Below are 23,041 nucleotides of genomic sequence, written 5' to 3' on the forward strand. Positions count from 1 at the left end.
ACTGAGACTTGCTTGGGATCTGGAGACACAGAGAGTCCAGACCCAGGTCTGAAGCATGTTCCCTGTGTGCTCTTGGGGAAAATTGTGCTTGATGCATCTGAAAATACAGTGTAAATTCATTCATGTTCTTAGTGACAGTCTCTCACCAGTTTCAGTGGTGAGTGTATATACACAATAATGTGTGTATTTTAGATATAATACAAATGTAAAGCACACTCATTCAAAAATTTAGCAACTGTACAGCCTGAACATTCTGCATATGTGCATATGATGTTTGCCTTCTACATGTTTGTGTACAGTAACAAGTGGTTAATCACCATCATATGCTGCATTATGTATTGCATCTGAGGGAACCACACACTTCCATCTTTGGCAGTAGGCTGCAAAATTCTGTTCTCAGTCAGTGCAGACTGTATTGATTAAACAACAGCTGAGGTAAACAGTGAGTTACAGAAGCAGACCAAACCCAATAATTGGCTTATGAACATAACCGTGATGCTGGTCACCTTGTTTAGGAGATCAGCATAATAAAATCCGGCCACCCAGTGCTTTGAATTGGTACTGTAGTATCCTAGTTCATACTTAATACCACAAGCATGCTCTGCCATGTGCCTGCACACACCTTGATGGTAAATCAGGTAGTGCCAATCCTCACTGTCAAGACTGTAGTAACAATCATGGCAACACATGATGCAGCTCGGTGGCTTTTCCTGCTTCAGTGCATTTTTGCCAAGACTTTCGCAGTCAGAAGATGGATATAGTATGTTTGTGTGAAAATAAGCTTATCATAAACCTTAATCAATAAGAATAGGGTTCATCTTTGGTAACCCCTATGATTAACGCTGCAGTTTTTAGGACTTCTCAGCAGATACTGCCAGGCACCCTTCTCGTCATGGGTCACATCACTTTTTCTCTCCCCTCCCCCCCTGTTTCTGACATTTAGTGAAAAAGTTGAAGAAAGTCAGAAAAAAGGTAGAAGAGAGGAGAAGGTTTAGGAGACGAGGCGAAAGATGAAAACTGTAGAGAACTGTTTTTTTACCAAAGATGAACTTTTTCTTACAGATCATTATGCTAAGTTCATAACATTTTTCATTTCAGAAAGAGGTTCCGTCTTCTATAACCTTCATGACAATGACCCTAAATAATCATATTTGATGGCCACTGTCTAAAGGGCAAAGTCCTAATGACAGTAGCATTGGAGAAAGACTTGACATAGATACTATATCCATGTCAAGTCTTTCGCCTAATGACAGTTGCATTGGAGAAAGACTTGACATGGATATAGCGTCTTTCTTATAGTGTCTCATGAATGCCTTCAGTAAGAGGAATATTGTAGCTGTATAAATGTACTCTAAAGTGGTGTTGCCTTAAAAAGCTGTGGAGGCAGCCACTGCTCTAGTAAAATGAGTTTGGGGTGTTATTGCTGGAACAGCACTTTCATTGCTTTTTATCATAAATATACAATTGGCTAACCATCTGGAAAGGATGATCTTGGTACCTTTCTTGTCCTGTTTCAGTTTGGCAGATGGACTATATAGTGGTCCTATTTTTGAAAAGATTTGGTTCTTGCCTTGCAAAATGTAAATGGTATAACATCCATACAGTATAGAAGGTATTCACCATGGCTACAGTACTCATGGAAGATGAAGACTTGATAGAGTGGTTTATATTTGACTAATAACTAGGTATAAAAGATTAGTTCAAATGTCTCACCCTTTCTTTATGGAAAACAAAAGTTGATACAACCAGCTTGTCATTTAGAAATTCTAGTTGAGGTAAAAGCCAGCAGAAAGAGGGTATTATAGAAAAAAAGCAGTTCAGTTCAGCCAAGGATTCTGTTTCAGAAGTTTGGCATGGTAAGCTTCTTGAGAATAAAAATATCACAGGAAGGGACCAGGTTCTACATAGAAGGCTTGATTTTTGATATTTCACATAAGAAAGCCTTGCAGGCCTTGCAGACCTTCAAGGAAATTTAATCTGGACCAGAATGGAAGTATCGAGTGAAACAGTGGCAGAAAAATAGGTCTACACCCTTGTTGGTTGCCCAAAGGGAAAATGCATTTGTCATGGTATTCCTTTAGGTAGCAGGGCTGAGCTGATAATGAAAACCTCTTTTTAGAAGTACGTGCAAGAACTTCAGCAAACAATAGGGAATGGAATGCAAAACTGAAAGCACATGAGATGAAATTTAAATACAGATAAGACAGTTGTAATGGCAGCAAATGGGGAAAATCAGAAGAAGCTGAGAACTGAGATAGAGAAAATAGTGGAACAGGTTAACACCATCATGTGTCTGGGAGGGGTGGCTGAGAAGAAGGGAAGTCTGAATGAGAGGGTCAAAGCTAGAATCAGAGCAGCCAACTTGCACAGAGTGCCAGGTGTAGTATATGACAGAAGAATGCCAACAGAGCTGAAAATGTATAAGAAACAGTGGTGCGACCAGTATCACTGTATGGTACAGAAACCTGGGCAATAAAGGTGGAACAGTTACGGAAGCTTGAGATGATGGAGATAAAGTGCCTGAGAAGGGTGGTAGAATGCAAATGAAGGCATAAGTGCAGAAGCCGAAGTCACTCCTATTGCAGAAAAGGTCGAAGAGAACAGATCATTGTGGTTCAGGGACATGTGCAAAAAAGCAGCAGACAATCTAGTGAAGAAATCAAACAGAGAGGAAGAAGGTAATAGGAGACGAGTAGTGTCCAGCAAAGAAGTGGATGGACTGTATGAGAGAAGACCTACAGTCAGCATGAGTGTCGAAAGTTAGGAGAGTGGCATTGAATAGAGAGAGATGGCAACAGTTGACATGACACAACAACCCCATATAGAAAATGGGGAGGGAGGGGCTGATGATAAAAGCTGGAGGTGTCAAGAGATACATTTCAGAACACAAAGTCTGGGGTGTGACTTGTTTAAAAGTGCAGTGAGACAGCAGTTACCGTTATAGCCAAAGACTTAGAAATTGTTGTAGTGTGAAGGATGAAAGAAGAAGTGGTCTGTCTGCACCAAAAAGGTTTTATGAAAATCACTTTGTATTTGAATAGTCTGGTTTTATGAATGAACCTTATCAGAGGAAATGGAGGGAGCTCATAAAGAAGACAATTTTGTCACTGGTAGGCAGTGCATTTCACCTGATCTCTCATAAGTGGGAACAAGCACTAAGTGTCGGTTGGAGGGCAAACAAGTTGTACATTGGAGTTCACCAGAGACAAAAAAGACCTTCTTGGTCTCTGACTTGAGTGAGTGAGTGACCACCCATGATGTACTAGAAGACAGTAACTAAAGTCTGTCCTTTTGTGAGTTGTCCTTTGCTGGAATGTGCTTGACTACCATGAAATTATGGTATTTGAATGCTGCTACATCCTTATGACCTATCAACAAAACAGTTAAAGAGCTTGCCCACCTTTGTTTGTTGACGTACCAGAATGCACTCTATTGGCTGACTGAATGAAAAGGACCCTCTTTGAAAGTGTCATGAAAGGACGGGAGAGCTGCTGACCTGTGTGGGACACAGATGTATGATTGTGAATTCAGTAGCAGTGTGTCTGTTAAAAGGTCCCCCATCCCAGGGCGGATTCTTCCATAGTAACTGATGCCAGTTTTATGGGGATTCCCTGTAAGAGGATTTGTTGGCTTTTGCCACCAGGCCAGATGAGAATAAGTTAGTGTCCTGGAAGGGTTAAAAAGAAAATGTCTAAATTCTGAAACTGCAGAAAATGTCTAAATTCTGAAACTGCAGAACCTGAGGCCATCACTAGTGGATTCTTACATGGAACCTGGCCTGAGATACCATGAAAACTGATACTATAAAACTTGTAGCCTTAAGACAAGCCACTATTTGGGAAGTATATACTGAGTTTCTTTAAATTTTGAGGACAGAAGTTGCTGTAATTCAAAATGGGAGACTAAAATTTGTGAGACAAAATTTTTTGAAAAATCAACTTTATGCATAACAAAGCACAAAAGAACAGTAAAATCTATTAAAACTGTATAACAATTTTATCAGTAAGGTATTTTTTACAGTGATAGTCAGTGCATTCATTTTTTCCATAAGTACTATAATATATTATAATAGAAACAAGTCTAGAATTCTAATTCATGCCAAACTTTCACAAATACATTTTTCATATCTTGGAAACTATGTAACCTAGACATACATTGTTAGAACACTTTTGTTAACCACACTTAAGCTTTAACATAACAGCAAGAAATTCCTGTCTGAGATATCTACATAAATATGAAAACATATGCTTAATTGTCTAACTATTAATATAAATAACACTAATTTCTTTGTCAAGATGTGCAACTTACAGTACAAACGTTAGTGACAGTTTTCTTCAGCATCTAAGGTTTCAGTTGATGCCGAGTAACAGTTTGAAAATCACTTGTTTTTTTAAGTATTAAGTACACATGGACACATTGCTTATTTTCATAATTACTAACAAAGAGCTAGTAATATATCCAGTATAGTGTGACATAAATGAACATCAACAATAAATTTTCCAGTCTCGCCATGCCATTTCACACCATACCCCATCTCAGTAGCACGCAGGTCTCACAGATATGAAAATATGAACATAAATATAAAAATATGAAATAAGTGCAGAAGCTAATTAATTTCTGTACAGCAGAACATCCTACTTTATCAGCCTTGTTGTCATTTTGTTAACTCCTTACTCTTTCTATTAGCTGGCAAGCCATTTAAAGAAGCCAGACCCTAAAAATGTCCATAAGGAGGCTACGGGTGCTAAGTGGAAGGTGCTACAGGTTTGAATAAGTTAACATTCACATCTTAATATTAGTTTGTGAAACTGCAGTTACAGGTCTTGCAGTTTTAGTAGCAAGCTAAGTGTATTACCAACACCTTTTATGTTCATGGATAGGCTCTATCATAGAGCAAGCATGCCTGATGGATGACTGTATCCATATAGTATCCTATGAAAGTAATAACTTGAACAAGGACATAGTGAGATTGTCTGAGTTTACAGTCACTCTGAAGGATATAAACAGCTGTAACACATACTTCCTCTGGTAAACCAGAACAACATGTGGCAGTGTAACGAGAAGGCAGTCATCGGGTTAAGATTAAAACAATCGTTATAGCCTGAGATGAGTTGCAACAGCCAGCATGCATTTGATGAGCACCCAGGAGTGAGGTGAAACAAAAGAGTCCAGAACTAATAGTGACTCCCCTCACCTGAAGACAAAGAAAACTCCATTACTCTGCCTTTATGTGGAGGTAGACATCTTGATGGTCTGGTGACCCTATCTAATCTTCTTTGCTTAAACAGACTGCACTGAGACCATTTGTGGTTTTCCTGAGAATTAATGTAGTTAGGTTATTGTGATCTACTTTTGGTATTTTATTTTTATTACCACTAAAATGAATCTGGAGTAAGAATATATTGAACCTTTTCTAGACTGGTGGGATATCTTGGATGGTTCTCTTGTTAAGGAGCTTTTACACCCCCTTCCTTGCTAAAATTTGTTATGGGGTGGGATGTCCAGCAAGGGCAACAACAGATTGTGGTGGAGTGAAACAGCACTTAGTGTTCTATGGTTATGGTATCCCTTATCCATTTGCCCTCTGAGAGCTTTCTCCATGTCTGGACATCAAGAACCACTCCCTTAACTGCATTCATTGGGTGACAGACAAGGAGTCAGGACTGCAACAGTCCACACCAACAGTGTCTGTGGTTTCCTGGAGACCACAAAGGACCTTTGTACTGGCCACTTAACCTTGCTGGAAATTAGCCTTGGAGGTGTCTGTTTTTTGTAGTGTCTTCCTATTGCTGTAGACCATACCAGAACCACATCTGATGCTGACTTCTCCATGTATTGGAAAAGGCATTTGCTGTGCCAGGTGAGCTTCAGTTCACACAGTATAGAGTCTGCCCTTGCTTTTTCATATGCTTAAGATGTTTAGCAAGATCAGGGCCAGTAAGGAATCATTTGGCATCCTCGCAGAACTGCTTGAAATATACCCAGAAGTGCTGGCATAGAGAGAGGCTAGATCTGCTACAACCCATTTCACAGAGTTGTATGTCGCTGTGATTAGATGTAGTCACCTGGTCTTTTTCCTCCCCTTTTCTGGCATCCTACAACTCTTCTTCCATGTGTTGCAGTTCATCTCAGTGGTCCCTAGAATAATATAATATGTGGGTCAAATGACAGAGTGGTGGATACAAGTTGTGGCTTCCCAGTTCAGCCCATGGCCTGTATACAGATTTTGAAATTTACTGTTTTAGAAAGTCTTAAACGCAAACTCAGTCATCTTAATTTGTACCAGATATTTCAGGTTCTGCTGTCCTCCTCATGGGAATTAGCTTCTGGTCAGAATGTTTTCACTGATTCTTTGATAATACAAGGAATCTGTTTAGGCTGTCTGTCATTCTGCAGCTGCATTCCGTGTTTCTGATGGAGGCTAAGTGTCATTTCCTAGCAGTAAAAGTTACAGCCATATGCCTGTTTTGTAAAACACTTGCAGTTTTGAGGGTCATGCTGGTGGCAGACTCTGCAAGTCAGACCAGGTTTTCCTGTCCCCTGTAAGAATCTCCATTTCATTTGATGGATCCACATGCATTCCTTTCCCATATAAGCTGAGGGATGTGCTCCCTCTAAAATGTCCTGTGTCTTTCCTGGGACCTTCACTCAGTGGACTCAGCCTGGTACACATACTGTAGCAAGTGCCCAGCAGACATGCTGACAAGTTGCATCCTCAACTGGCTCCTGTCATCACCGAGGAACATTGTGCACCAAGATCCTTGTGGGTAGCCAGGCTCCTGCCTTTGCCATTGACAGCTCTTCCACCCCACAGAGGAGCCACTTTTCTGTTGCTTGTATCTCTGATCTAATCCTTTTTAAATGCTCCTCAAAGCAAATGTCCATAGATGAGGATGGTCACAGACTGAACAATAAACTGATAGCTTCATTTTATGACCCATTTCTCACTTCACTGCCACAGACAAAATGCTGTTTCCCACCATTTGCTGGTAGGTCTTCCAGTCCTCTACCCTCATTCTTGAATGAGACCCAAAGATACTTAAGCTACATCAAGGTATCTGCTATTCCAGAACCTACAGAGGACAAGTCAAAGGAGTTTGCTGGCAATTTATACACGTTTCATGGACTTGGAGAAGGTATATAACCATGTACCTTAGAATATTATCACTGTTAAGGAAGAGAACCATTACCCATGATTTGGAGGTGCCAATTTTCATCCTGGACAGTTTATGCTAAGCAAAGAATCACTCCATTTCATACTGGGGATCGCAATCACTTGAAGATAACTGACAATATAATCTGTAAATACAAAGATGCAGCTCTTGTGTCCTTAGCCTGAATATTCTCAGACCCTGGATGCACCTTACAAGTCTTGCAAACCAGTGCTATGGTGTCCAGGGATAAAGCCCTAACTACTGCCTAGGGACCGAGGTTCAGTTAATGGTTATGGCGGCTATCCAGGGAGCAGAACGTTTGTCGAAGACCCTCCCTTAGGGGAGGTGTGGACCACAGAGTGGAGTAGCCTTTGCACATTGCTAACAAATCCAGGTGTGAGGGGGTGAGTAAATAACAGTAGGTCATAATAATCCACCCCCTCCTTAGCAAGCAGAAGCAGTTACCAGCATCACCCCTCGGGATGCCCATCCACACTGGCCTCTGGTCTCTTTGAAAAATCTGGAGGAGGGAGAAGGACCAAGTAGATCCTGCAGTGGTCAGGGACACAGGGATGGTCAGAAAGAATGAAGCGGAGTAGAGAGGGGGGAAAAGGTCTTGGATGCACCTTTATATTATGCCCATGAAGACCACAAATAGGGAGGGATAGGCGAGATGCACCCTATGCTATTTGATTTAATGCTGAGAATGCAGCTGCAAGTCTTACTTTCTAAATACAGGGATTGGAGCAGCCCTGGGATGCCATACCATTTTAGCACTTATGCTTTCTCCAAGTCCATGAAACACATGTATACATGCCAGCAAACTCCTATGATATTTTTGATTCAGATCTTCAGATTTTGGATAAAGTCTCTTTGCCAGAAACGCTGAGGAATGCGAGATCTTTGTAGTTTTAATACACAATTCTGCCCTCCCTTCAGAAATACTGTCCTGTCCTTCAATATGCCTTTGAAAATTTCTGCTAATTATAGTGCCCACCGTCATCATTCCCAGCCAGATCACATCCACTCTTGCAGCTTTGCCAAAGTACAACTCTTAAGTGTTGCGGTTTCCTCGTCTACTGAAATGGATCCATTTCCAACATCTGCTTCTAGGGCCGACTTCTCAGCAGAGGTTGTACAGCTGAGGATTAAATATAATATGTGCATCTTAGTATACCAAATAGAGGCTAACACATGCAGTAAAATAATGAGAAAATACAAATATGTCTTTCTCTTAGTAGACTGTCTTGTAACATTTAGCCATTGTATCATTTGATACCAACTTTGTGTTTTTCTGTTCTTTTGCATAGGTTACAACATCCCACTGAAGCAGCTTATGTTGCTGCTTAAAGGGCATGAAGAAGCCAGTCATGTTAACATCAGAGTTGAAGAAGCTGAGCAGCAAAAGGATAACCTTCAAGACATTTCTACCAGTAAGTGGTTAAGACAACAAGACATTATGCTTAATGCAGACTGTGCTCAGAAATGCAGTCAGGTAGCAGTCACCAAAGAAGGTTAAGGGGGCAGGGCAGTTGTTTTAAGTTTGTAGTGTAGTGGTCATTGAGTCTGCTTTACCCACAAGAGGTCGTAGGTTCAATCCCCTGTGGAACCACTATTTGGGGTCGGGGTTGGTATAATGGTTAAGAGTTAACCTCACAAACACAAGGTACAGGGTTTGATTCTCACCTTTGGAAGGGAAATTGAATAGGCTTAGAATGGCCCACAAGAGGAGGTAGCCTAGTACTTACCTGTGAACTGTCTGATGAATTTGAATGAAAACTGTACTAATGTGAGAACTGAGATTATGCTGCACATGGTACTTTCTCTTTTCTGCATGGGTCTGCCACCTGCATGAAGAATGTTGTGGCTTTGTCTGCCCCAGAAAATAAATTTCAGGCAGGATTGCACAAATCCATGTTTCACAAGTATCTACTAGTTGACAGAAGCTGTATTTAGACTGAAACAAAAAGCTAGCACACATAACTGAACATATAAATATCAGTAGTAAAACCAAATAACAAGTAATATGTGTACTGTTTAGGCTTAGGGATAGGATTATTGTTATCATTATGGTTAGGGGTGGAGTTAGAGTTAGGGTTAGTAGATGTAAGCAAGTCTGTTGCATGGGGGTTTTACCTCATTGTATTAACCTTATTTATGTGTACTAACCCTAGCCCCAATTCTAACTCCAGCACTAACCATTATGCTAACTATATTGCTAACCCTTACCCTAACCCCTACACCCAGTCCTAACTCAGCTGTATAATCATACAAGAAATTCTGAAAGTTGGTATTTCTCTTGCCACATTGACTTTCCTGTACACTCATAATTTGTGCTTGTAATGTACTGGACTCTGGATTCTTAAGTCTGAAATTCAGACTTGGTGACAGGAATGCATTACACTCGGTTTGCTGCATAAAAAGTATTTTGCACTCCTTTGCATGCACCCTCAATCCAGTCCTATGTTTAAGTGTGCTGCATGATGGTTCAGCATAAGAGAAGAGTTGCAGACGTGCCATGTGCTGCTACCCTAATGCATCTTATTCAGGGAGCAGAACTGAATAATTAATCAATGAACCAAACACAATGAGTGGTTCAGGCTAGTTTTGTATTAAGTTTGCCACCATCAGTGTGAATTTTTGTTAAGAAAAGATGTTTATGCTGCTGCTGTTCGTTCGTCATTGTCGATGATGAAAGACATCACGTCAAGGAGGTTGACTGAGTACGTGTGTCCGCCTGTGGCTGATTAGTCCGATGTGGGCTTGGAAAGCTCTGCCGCACATTGGGCACAAGTGGTCATTTGAGTTGGTTGGCAATGAGTTGGCTGTGGATTTACGCAGCTCACGCTTCCTCTGTGCCTCTGCGGTCCTGCTCTGCTTGTAGGAGGTAGCACCCTTGCTGATGCAGCTTCGCCAGGCAGGGCGGTCTTGCTCTAGGGTTTCCGAGGAGTCCAGGTCAATGCCAAAGCTCTTCAGAGAGACTTTGTGTGTCCTTGAAGTGTTTTTTTCTGCCCACCTTGTGTGCGTTTGCCTCCTGCAAGTTCACCATAAAGCAGTCTCTTGGGAGGCATGTCTCTGACATATGTACAAGGTGGCCTGCCCACCTGACTTGGGCTCTCCTCAGCAGGGTGTAGATACCTGGCAGTCCAGCTTGAGAGAAGATAACTATGTCTGGAACTTTGTCCTGCCAGGTAATTTTTAGCAGCCTTCTTAAGCAGTTCATATGGAAGTGATTCAGCTTTTTGGCATGACTCTCATAACACATTCCATGTCTCACAGGCATATAGTAGTGTGGGCAGTATGACTGCCTGGTACACCTTCAACTTTGTGGACAGTTTGATGCTTCTCTTCTCCCACACTGACTCCCACAACCATCCAGATGTGGAGCTTGCCTTGGCGATGCGTGTGTCTACCTCATCGTCAATGTTCCCAAATCTGGAGAGTGTGCTGCCGAGGTATGTAAACTTTTCAACAGCCTTCAAGATCTCACCTTCAGCGGTGATAGTTGGTTCTGCATACATCTTCTGTGGTGCAGGCTGATGCAAAACCTCAGTCTTCTTGTTATTAATTGTGATGCCGAAGTTTCTGCATGCAGTGGAAAAGCAGTTCATACTCTGCTGCATCTGGGCCTTTGTGGCAGCATTGAGTGCACAGTCCTCTGCAAACAGGAAATTGCGCACAAAGTCCTCTTCAACCTTGGTCTTGGCCTGTAGCCTCCGCAGGTTGAAGAGCGTGCCATCAGTCCTGTATCTAATCTTGATGCTGGTTTCTTCATCATTGCAGAAGCCATCTGCCAGCATGGCTGAGAATCTCATGCTGAACAGCATGGGTGCCAATACATAGCTTTGCTTGACTCTGTTGGTGACTGGGAAGTCATCAGAAGAGTCTCCATCATCTAGTACTCAAGTAAGCATGCCATCATGGAACTGGCATGCCATACTGATGAATTTGCCTGGGCAGCCAAACTTCTCCATGATCCACCATAGCCCCTCACAACTGACTGTGTCAAAGGCTTTGGTCAGGTCCACAAACATTGTGTAAAGGTCTCTGTTTTGTTACTGGCACTTCTCCTGAATTTGACATGCTCCAGATATTATGTCCAGTGTCCCTTGGCCCTCTCTAAAGCAGCACTGACTCTGTGGTAGGTCTCCATCTTCCATGTGTTGAATGAGATGGTTGAGGAGGACTCTGGCAAGGATTTTGCCGGCAATGATCAGGAGAGAGATTTTCCCTGTGGTTGTCACAAGAATGCCTGTTTTCCTTTCTCCTATAGAGATGGACGATGGAGGCATCCTTTAGCTCCTGAGAGATAACTTCCTGTTGCCACATGGTCTGGAAGAGCTCAGTGAGCTTCTGTAATAAGACTGATCCCCCTGTCTTGTAGATTTCAGCAGGAATGGAGTCCGAGCCTGGTGCTTTACTATTGGAGAGAAGCTTAATTGCTTCCTTAACCTCTGATTCCTTTGGAGGTTCTGCCAGGGAGTTGTTAATGGCGACTTGCGGCAAGCGATCAATGGCTTCGGTATTGATAGAGGAAGGCATATTCAGGACATTGTTGAAGTGCTCATCCCATCATTCCAGGATGGCTTTCTTGTCAGTAAGCAGAGTGGACCCATCGGCACTGAGTAGTGGTGATGTTCCAGAGGACTGTTGCCTGTAGATGGTCTTCAGGGCATCATAGAAACGCTTGAAGTTGTTGCTATCAGCATCCTTCTGGATCTCATCTGCCTTTCTGCTAAGCCAGGAGTCTGGCATCTCTGAGCTTTGCTTGCACATTGCTTTTGATGGAGTTGTAGGCTGCTTTGTTGAAGACTGATGTAGTGTCTTGCTGGAGGGATCTGCAGGCTTCATGCTTCTTATCCAGCAGCTTCTGAATGTCTTCATCATTATCATCAAACCAGTCCTGGTGTTTGCGTGTGTTCAGGTCCAAATGAGCGAGAGCAGTGTTGTAGACCACATCCCTAAAGGCTGCCCAGTCCTCTTCTGCACTGTTGGTGCCAAAACTGAGTTGGTCAAGCTTACTGTTGCGGTCCTCCCTGAGGTTCTGGCGCAGAGTGCTGTTCTAACTTGCTGACATTCAGGAGCTTATTGGTCTTTTTCTATATTTGTATGGCCTAGGCTGAATGTGCATGTTGAGTTTTGAGAGGATGAGTCTGTGGTCTATCCAGCAGTCTGCGCCACACATGGCCTTAGTCACTCTAACATCCTGCCTGTGCCTTCTCCTTACTATAACATAATCAATAAGATGCCAGTGCTTGCTGCGTGGATGCATCCAGGACATCTTATTACAGTTGGGTAGGCAGAAGACTATGTTTATGATCAACAGGTCATGAGCTGCACAGGTCTTCAGAAGTAGATGACCATTGCTGTTACTTTAACCGACTCCATTCCTCCCAATGACACCCTCCCATGTCTGGTAGTCTGCACCAACACTAGTATTGAGGTCGCCTAAGATGATGAGCTTATCCACCTTGGGCACAGATGCTATGTAGGACTCCAAGTCTTCATAAAACTTTTAATTTCATCTGGATTTGTCATGGTGGGAGCATACACACTGATGAAGGCGACCTGGTGCTTTCCTTTGAGGGGGAGCAGCAGAGACATGAGTCGGTCATTGAATCCTTTAGGGAGGCTGGCTAATTTGCTAATCAGATTAGATCTGATGGCGAAACACACTCCTGCTTCATGACGTTCTTCACTGCTGCGGCCACTCCAAAAAAAAGTATAACCGCTTTAACTTCTGTCAGCTGGCCTTCGTCTGTGAACCTGGTCTCACTTGAGGGCTGCTATCTGGATGTATTACCTGCCACACTCTCTTGTGACAAGTGCTATCTGTCTCTCAGGTCTGTCTGTTTTGGAGCTCTCCATGAGCATGCACACATTCCATGTGCCAATAGTGAGCAAAGTCACCAATATTTTTTATCTGTGATTCGACCGCATGGTTGGGATCCTGCCTGCCGTGGAAAGCAGGCCAGGGGTAGGATGAAGTAGGCTATGTTTAGGGCACCTTTTCTAGCCCCTTCTTCAGACCATGGAGGTGAACAGAGCGATCCTAAATAGAGCCGCTCAGACACCCAGGGGGTTGCCAAACTCCACTGCTGCTTCAGTCCAGTAGAGAGCGACCCATTGCCCTGGGCTGCCTGTGTCAGGTTGTGGCTACAGCTTCCAGTGCATCCGCACCTGCTGCTTCGTCATTCGCCCATCACTACAGGACTCGTGGGGGGGGGGGTGATGTCTTGACTTGTGCGTGAATTGGATTATAGTGAGAGAGAGTTGCGCAAATAGTCAGTCTCACTCTCTCATCCCAGCCTATCTTGATCCAGTGGCAGGACATAGTCAAGATGACTGGAGATGGGTCGGGATACAGTGGATGGCCAACAGTGTCCTAATGTGTCTCACTGTGCCCTATTTGCGCTCCACATCACTTTGCTGACTCCGCTTTCCTGCCTGTTGAATCAGTCTGGTAATTTCCTCTGTGCAGTCTGCCAAATCCAGTCTTCGCATGCATAGGTAGACAAGCCCTGACTCGCCGAGGGTTGCAAACCTGTTGGCTACCCTCACCTGCCTGCCTGGGGTGTGACCGCTGTTGCATGCAGACAGCTATGAAGGTCCAAAGGTGAGAGCTGAGTGTCAGGTAAGGACCAAGGTGGATGAACTACTCTGAAGAGCACGACATGTTCGCCGATCAGAGGTACTACCTCTCCCTGGCACCCCATACACCCCTATTTTTAACTGGTAACTAGTAAAAATAATTCACTTGTGAATGTTAGGCTGGGCTTTAAAGAAAAAAGTAACTTTTACTGACTCCTGCAAAGGAATTCCTATGTAAGTTACAGTTCTTGTAAAGTGATGTACTTCACTTGACTCTGATTTGTAAAAAGAAGCTAGCCTTTTATACAGTGAGAGAGAGTAATTTTTTAGGAGTACAACAAATTATTACAGATAGACAGCACAAACCTAGCACAGTATATCTTTTTATATGGGTGCCAGTGGTTTAATTAACATGGTGGTACACAGTTAAGACATGGCTTATGTAAAATGTTTATATCTACTGGTCATAACAGAAGCTTATAACAGGCTAATATATGCTAGTTTAATAAATATATGAAGACATAAGATATTAACTGTATTATGGATTTCCAAGTGTAATCAATACATCATTTTGGCAGTGTGATCTCTGAGCAGGTTACATAACTGGGGATTAGGTGAGGGGAGGAATACAGAATCCAGGGAAGATGCAACTGTTTTCTGTAAACTTTTATAGTTGGCCAGATTCTCACTTTATTCTGAATAATGCTGTAATACAAAGAAGTGGCTGAATAGAAATCTGAATTGGTACCAATACGATTTTCAGTCAGGCTGGACTCTCACAGCAGAAGATCTTCAACTTTTAAGACACTCCTGTAATTTACATTATTGGGAACTAGTAATATTTGATGGGAACCCTATTGTCTGGCAGAAATTTTCTCCGAATTTTGGGGTAGATGAAAGAAGCAGAGAAGTTTTGTAATAAGTTTAATCGAGGGCATGCATATGCAAAAACAAGTTGGATACTTACCCACCACTGATTAGTTGGATTTTAGAAAATGGAGGGAATCTTTATTAAAAGGGCAAATTAGCAAATCCTATAAGTTAACAACTGATGGCTCCTAGATCCTGGTGAACAGTTCAGAATTCTGTGGGAGACTGATTTTAAATATTGCTATCCCTTGAGTTCATGTAATAATTTTACCTAGACTTGCAAAGATTACAGGAGGTCTAGATTTATTGCATGGCAATGTTTATACAAATTTTGCTACACACCAGCTTACCTGAATATTTTTCTCTGATTTCTCTCCAAGTTGTTGATTGTAGAGACCAGTGGATAGCAGATGGGGGTGCACATATTTTGGGGCTACCCAAGGCTGCTACTTTTTAAGACTCTGCTTCAAGATAACTTCATCAGGACATTTAGAATATGGATCGGGCTCTCACCATAACTATTTGTACTGGTTCTTTATACGGGCCATAGGATTTCCAGCATAGAATGGGCTGCTTTGGGTCTTTTAGTTCGTATAGGTTCATAGGTAGTACTAGGCTATCGGCCTGAGGGCCTATGTAAGCCTAGCCAACCAGGTTCCCTGGCTTACGCCACCCAAGAAAGTTACTTTCCTGTGCCACTGTCAAGCAGAAACACAGAAGTGATCCCCGGGGTGTATTTCCTATTTCCCATCCACTCATCAAGATTTTTCTATTTTTTATAGTGAAAAAATTACAAGAAAATGGAAACAACAAACAGTCCCATCCACCTAACAGAATTGTTAAGAGATTAGATGCCTTGAAATGACAAAACAGATGTTCAACTATTTGATAATTGGTAAGTGGCACATACTAGCTAAATGAGTAGCAGGTTAGACATGAATAGGTAGTCTGTGGGGACTGTGGACATGAGTGTGGCTGAAGTATGGTAGGTAGAATTGTTACTAACTTTGAGATTTGTGTATTCACCTCAAAGGAAACTGAGTCTGTGTTAATTATTATCTTATCTGTGTGTATCTGCCAATACTCATTTCTTATTTATTATGTGATGTTTTCCTCCTTTGTAATAGTAGCTTTTGTATAACAAACAGCATGTAAAAAAAGAAAACTTGTCAACTGTTTGCTTACATGGTTGCAGTTTAAAAGGAGGTACCACTGTCCAGTAAAGTTCACTTTATGTAAAAATATATCTATCTATATATACCTTTTCTCTTTCTCTCTCTCTCTCTCTCTCTATATATATATATATATATATATATATATATATATATATATATATATATATATATATAGGTATAGATATAGTTGGCTATATTCAGCCAAACATTATCCTGCTAGTACACTTTCAAGACATAAATCCAATATTTCATCAACTAAATGGATTCTAGAAGTAGGACTGACAGATATTTCTTGTCCATAGATTTTCCAGTAAGCATTTACATGTTGATAGTGGCAGATATTGTTTACTGGAGTAAGGGGGGGAGAGCGAGACATTGTTGTTCTGTTGTCTTGTGGCTACTGTTGGAAACTAGGAGGGCCTGTAATAGGCATATGCTAGGTGGATAGACTGGAGAGTCATGCTAGCTGGTTAGGAGATGTCATGCCTGCAGGTATTTTATAGTGATATTCTGGCATGAAAGCATGTACAAGTTTCACATAGTGGCATTAGCACATGCCAACATAAGAAATGGCATTGATGAATGTAGTCCATAACTAAAAACAAAATGTTCTAGCCATTTGGTCGAGACAGCCATCTGCCAACCATCAAATTTCCTCACTGGAGTCTTTACATGTAGAAAAAAATAATGACCATGTAATCATTCACTCAACATGCAGTGGCGTAATATCATTAGTCTTAGATGAACCCCAACAAAAAATAAACCTGTCTTTGAATGGTCATCTCTTGATACAGGTGTGCCATACATAGCTTAGCTGTGTCCAGTTCTAGTCAAAATGCTTTTATTTGCTAGTCCCATTTATTAAGGTAAGCATGCAATGGACTATACTGCAGACTATCAAGCCCCCCCCCCCAGTCAGACTCTGCCCATTCCTTTCCCTGTAGTAGGGTGTCATCCTGATGTGCCGTCATTGAAGCAGCCATTAGGTTTGCTTCTCCCTCCCCCCAGAATCTCAACAGTGAGGTAATTTGTGTGTCTTAACCTACCACCTGGGCATACAATCCACATAACTGCAGAGGCCCAAAACTCCTTGCCTTTGTGTGTATGCACTTGCACTGAACACTACCACCAAGAGTTATTTTGGTGAGCCTAATGCTTGCCTCTCAGGCTGTTTTCTTTGCATTGCTCTACCACATTTGAAGAATCATGGCAGTGCATGGCTGTCCCGTTCCACCACACCCCAGGATGGGCATGCCCCTCACCCCTGCTAGCTCCATCAAGTGTCAGAACCACTAACCAGACTCTGATCCTGAAAGCTTTAGCCAGGACTTTATACTTATATATTACTGAACCTTTTGAATATGCTAATGATTATATGTTGTCTGCTGTTAGAGGGATTTCGTAGAATGTTAAGATTTCATAAAACACTTGGATTAATGTAGCCAGGGCTTACTGAGTATTAAAAAGCACACAGTTGTACATATACGACACATTGGTTATAAAGCAGTGAGTTTCAGCACCTTCTGAATAAGACACCTGTTCAGTTTTGGAAGAAGTTAGACATGCTGCATCTAATACAACTACGTTTCAAAAAAACAGTGCTTGGAAGCTTATTCATGTATCCTCCAGCTTGCTTGGTTTTGTATATAGGTTCATAGGTTCATAGGTTTATACTAGGCTATCTGCCCTAAGGCATTTATAAGCCTAGCCCAAAGTTTTGTGGCTTACGCCACCCCTTATGTTAAAAAATACTGTGCCCATTAGTTTGTTGTGCCTCTGTCCAGCAGTGACACAGAGATGATTCCCGGGGTAAACCTACGATCTCCCATCCACCGGTCAAGATTTCTCTTGAACAGAGCCAGCGAGGTGCTCTGCCTCACATGGACCGGGATTTTATTCCACAGCATAGGGAGTCTCTAGGTGACAAATTTATCCCTCCAGCATGTCCTATTTATATCCGTGCTAAGGTTTAAGTCGCTTGCTCTAGTGGATCTGGTAGATTTGGATTTTTTGAGGTGGAGCATGTCCATTAATTCTGAGTTGGACATGGCCTTGTATGTCAGGCACAGGTCACCTCTGAGCAGGTGGTATGCGACTGAATAGAGCTGGAGTTTCTTCAGTCTGGCAGCATATGACAGATTTTGGAGTCCCTTTATCCTTTTGGTGAGGAACTTTTGGGGTCTCTCCAATTGCTACAGGTATCGGGTGAGATACATCCCGAATGGGGCATTGTACTCGATCATTGGTCTGATAAGTGAAGAGTACAGGGGAACAATGACCTCACTTGATCTGGATGTGAATCCCTTCATGATCAGGTGGGCAATGTAGAAGGTCTTTCTAACCACTTTAGCAATGTGAGTGTCAAAAGAAAGGCCACTGTCAACCTGGGTCCCCAGGTCCCTGATAACCTCTTCTGTGCTTAATGGATTGCCACCTATATGGTAGCTTGGGGTTACCTTGTTTTTCCCGAAGGGTATGACTATACATTTTTTGGCATTTAACTTCAGGCCATGGCTCTGGCACCAGTTATTAGTTTCCGTGAGACCCCTCTGAAGGATATCTGTGTCCGATGTACTTTCCACTATGGCGCCCAGTTTGCAGTCATCTGCAAACTTTGTCAGCCATAGTCCTCCTATGTTTGCCTGTACTTCTGAGAAGTAGATGCTGAACAACAGGGGGCCAAGGACTGAGCCCTGTGGGACACCACTTGTGACAGGCTTGGAGTCTGACATGGTGCCAGCAACTCTAACCCTGTGGGTTCTGTCCTTTAGCCAGTTTGCAACCCATCTTGTGACATATGGGTTTACATTTAAGCTGGTAAGCTTCTCTATAATACCCGAGTGAGGTAGTGTGTCGAAAGCTTTTGCAAGGTCAAGGTAGGCTGTATGGACTTCCTTTCCCTCATCAATGGCCTTGGTGACTGTTTCGAAGAAGTCGACCAAGTTCAAAAGGCATGATCTGCCCTTGACAAAGCCAAACTGGGTCGGGTCCAATGTCTGCAAGTCCCCTATGTCTTTGTTTATGAGTTCCATTATGATCCTCTCCATAGCTTTGCAGACCAGGCTTGTTAAGCTTATGGGGCGGTAATTACCAGGGTCCGTAGAGGCACCACCTTTGTGGAGTGGGACCACAGTTGCCGTACGCCACTCCTTGGGCACGTATCCTGTGGTAAGGCTAAGATTAAACAGCTGCCTTATATGCGGGTTTAGTTCCTCGTTGAGTTTGTGTAGCACACAGCCGGGGACACCATCCGGTCCCATTGATGCTGTGTTTTTAGCTTTAGAGAGAGCAGCTTTCACCTGCGCATTTGAGATGTCCGGGAGGCTACACTCCGCTGGGATAGTTATCTCTCCTTTTGGGGGGGAGAGGGGGGTGAAGTTTGCACTGAACCTGTCTGCCAGTATGTTGACAATGTCTGTGGGTTCAGTGATTTTTGTATCATTTTGGACTAATTCTGCGCATATCCGGGAGTTTCCACCCAAGTTTCTAACATAGCTGAAGAAGGCCTTATGATTGTCTTTTGAATCTATTGCAATTTTTCTCTCAAAGTTGGCCTTGGATGATTTTATGAGTGCTCGTATTTTTTTACTAATAATGATCAAGGGTGTCTTCTCTTTTATGGATTTTGCTCTATCATGTAACAGCTTTCTCCTCTTATTGTAAAGTTTGTTTATGGCTGGGGTCCACCAGACTGGATGTTTGCCCTTGGTGGAAAGAGTCTTGGTTTTATTAGGAATTGCCTGATCCATGCAGTCCTGGAGGTGTTCGTAGAAGGCATTTGTAAGGGCCTCTGCAGCTTAGATTGTGGTTTCCACTGGCTCGGGGGCCTTGAAGGATACCACACCAGTCTTGAGTAGTGTGAAGTTTGCTTTAGAAAAGTTCTTCACTGTGGTCTTTTTTGTTTGGGGTGGGGGCGGGATGTGGATTTCCAGTGAGATAAGTTTGTGATCTGATCTCACCAATGAGGGATATACTTCCGGTGTGGAGCATTTTGTCCCCATGTTTGTGATGATGAGATCTAGTATATTTTCTCCTCTTGTTATTAGATATATTAGATGATGAAGTCTAGAAAAAGGAAGTGATGCCACTTTCATCCTTTTTGGCAAGTCCCCAGTTGAAGTATAATGTTGTAGTGTGCTGCAGATTATGGTGGTTCAGGCACATGTGTGGAAAAGCAGAAGACAGTCTGGTGAAGAAGAGGAAACAAGGGCGTCCAACAAAGATGTGAATGGATTGTGTGAGAAAAGACCTGCAACAGTCAAGCTTGAGTGTCGGTGAAGGTAGGAGAGTGACAGTGAATAGAGAGATGGCAACAGTTGTCATGACATCCTGACCCTGTGTAGAAAATGGGGGGAAGGGGTTGATGATGATGCAGTATGCTGCCCATCCATCTCTTTATCAGATAAATATGAATGAGTCCAGACTAGTGCTAAACCCTTTTTATGTTCCAAAAATCTAAAAAAAAAAAATTGGACTGATTTCACTTTAGTGCAGATGTCTGGGAGACGTACCTCTCAGCTGTCCAGAATTTTGTAGAATGTTGTGATTTTTGCCTAATATTTTTAGTCAGCCCCTCAAAAAATGTGTGGTTTTCAAGGAAATAAGTGAGGATTTTAGTCGTCAAATAATGACTGCGACAGACATTTGAGTTTTAGACGTCCTATCCTTCAGGAAAATGCATGCTCTGCAAAACATGTTATTCTAACAACTTTCTAAGTTTATAAGAGCAATATTTAAAACTGTCTCTCTGATTTTGAGCCTTTGCTCCCCACCAATTATTTTTGGCTTTGTCCAGAATTTTTGCACTAAGAGGTTGAAAAATATTGTGAGAAGCCTTATTTCAGATCTCTAAATATGAGATTTGTATTTCAGTTCATTGCCGTCTCTGTACATTAGACATTGTCAATCTCTTCATTCCTGTCTCCTCATTTCCTGGAAAATGCATCTATTGAATTATGGCAGTAGAAGTACCTGTAAAAAGAAGTGGGGGTGTATATAATGTGCATACATTTTTTTAATAATTCTATAATGTTATCTGCTAGGATGACCCTGGTATAAGGAACTGTGCAGGAACTGAAAATTTTAAGAAGACTCTCGTAAGGGGGGGGGGGGGGCACAAGTGGAATATACAAAGGGTTCATGTAGTGCAACAGGCCCCCTTGAAGATAAGTTGATATGATGAGTACGTGTGTGTGTGTGTGCGTGTGTCTGTGTGTCTGTGTGTCTGTGTGTCTGTGTGTCTGTGTGTCTGTGTGTCTGTGTGTCTGTGTGTCTGTGTGTCTGTGTGTGTGTGTGTGTGTGTGTGTGTGTCTGTGTGTGTGTATATGTGTATACATACATACATACATATATATATACATATATATATATATATATATATATATATATATATATATATATATGTATATATATATATGTATATATATATATATATATATATATATATATATATATATGTGTGTGTATTATGTAAATAGTATTGATAATTATAATTAAAGGTAGAAATGTATTTTCATAAATATTAGAGGATTCATTTCTGAGATCTGATTTTAGCTAAAAATTTCATTTTAATAAAATTTAAAAAAATCTGACCGGTTTCTCTCATTTAAGAAGCTAATATGACATTTTATTAGTTTGCAGGTACACTGAATCCAAAGAGAACTGGATCCAGCATTCATCATTTGGGAGAAACCATGTGTATCACGGAGCAAAGCAGACGTCAGAAGTTCAAAAAGGTTGTTATCCTCATTTCACTTCTATACAGCAAAAGAGTCTGAAAGAAGAAAGGAACTATGAAACTTCTAAGTGTGACAAGAGTATTCCAGTAAAAGAAAGAGTTATACCACATCAACAGATTCATAAAGTGCCATATAAATGTGCTGACTGCAACAGAAGTTTTTATAAAAAGTGTAACTTAGTAATGCATCGGCGAGTCCACTGGGGTACCAAACCACTTGAATATGCTGAATGCAACAAGACCACTGACCAGAAAAAGCTCTGTGAAGGATATCAGCTTGGCTGCGTAGGTATGGAGTCCTATTCGTATGATGTTATTTATTTACAAGTTTTTTTTTTTTTACACACTTAATAACAAGTAAGCTGGATTGAACCTGAAGACATTTTTCAGCTGAGATCTAACCATAAGGCCAAAAAAAAAAATAAAGCCTGTGTTTGTTCCTTTTCCTGTAAAGGAGAATGGGTTTAATACTTGCTTTTTAAACCAGCACTTGACTTTCTACTGTGGATGGCTGTTGTGTTTTTCATTTCTTAGAATCTAGTATAAGCACCACGGTAATTATGGCTGGGGAAGGGGGAATGCGGGTGGGATCAGTACAGTGTGCCAGTTTTGAGACACATTAAGACAGAAGGATGAGAGAGAAGACAGCTGTTGTGATGCAGAGGGATAAAGCCCTGACTGAGACCCAGCCATCCCATATTTGATTAGAGGTGCAGGGGCCTGCTGGAGCTATTGTAGGTAAAAGAAGGAATGATTAGACACCACATGCTCAACTTCACTTGTGGGGAGTAGAAGACTGGTGTGTTAATGGGTGGTCCTTACCAAGCCCTGATGTAGACCAGGGGGCCTGGGTGCAATTACAGGACTGAAATTTCTGGTGATGTAGCATGTACATCCTTAACCAGAGGGCAGAACACTTCTACTGGCCATACCTTATTGTAACTTAGCCCTAGAATTAAATGTCAACACACAGCAGTGGATTTAGGGGCTGTATATCTCAAAGTAATAGTATCTTGCCTCTGCTAGCAGCAGTGGTTTATCTCTGGAGGCTCCATTGTCACAACATTAAAGAGTACTGCTGTCTCCAGCCTGCATGGATTAAAAACTGATAATCTGGGGTAGCCATACAAAAACACAGGGAGAAATGGTATGTCACATTGGGAAAGAGATTAGAAGGCCTTGCTGCTGCAGGTTGAATTGATGGACTTAAACGTAAGGGAAGCCTGATTTGGGAGAAACTGGAAAGCCTGATTTGGGAGAAACTGGAGTCGAGAATAAAGGTATGAGGTGGCATGAGGTGGCATGAGGTGGTTATAAACTTATGGTATATGAATCTGCCAGAAGCAACCAAGGAGATTCTGCCCTCTAACACAGAGTGGGAGCAGGAACCAAATGAAATTCAAGACCATGGGGGTTTCAGTCTCCTGTTGCAGAATGGTAGTAGAAAGGAACAGTTCTGGATGTGGCCCTAATCAAAATGAAGGGGACAATTCTAACTGATGGTTCTGCTAGCC

The 23,041-nt window shown here is 42.0% G+C and overlaps 1 protein-coding gene across 3 annotated transcripts in view; it reads left to right on the forward strand.

Moving 5' to 3' along the window:
* The window catches only part of LOC122799152 (zinc finger protein 26-like), a 206,275-nt gene that overhangs the window by 110,868 nt on the left and 72,366 nt on the right, over positions 1-23,041 (forward strand). For 2 of the 3 annotated variants that reach the window (XM_044068035.1, XM_044068036.1), the window contains exons 3-4: positions 8,465-8,587; positions 21,424-21,816. In XM_044068035.1, coding sequence (XP_043923970.1) covers positions 8,465-8,587; positions 21,424-21,816 — 516 coding nt within the window. The remainder of the gene's footprint in view (positions 1-8,464; positions 8,588-21,423; positions 21,817-23,041) is intronic. The other variant, XM_044068037.1, reaches the window with a different exon arrangement.

Source organism: Protopterus annectens, chromosome 4.part0 (genome assembly GCF_019279795.1).
Source record: "Protopterus annectens isolate FY-2018-M chromosome 4.part0, PAN1.0, whole genome shotgun sequence".
Classification (NCBI taxonomy): domain Eukaryota; kingdom Metazoa; phylum Chordata; order Ceratodontiformes; family Protopteridae; genus Protopterus; species Protopterus annectens.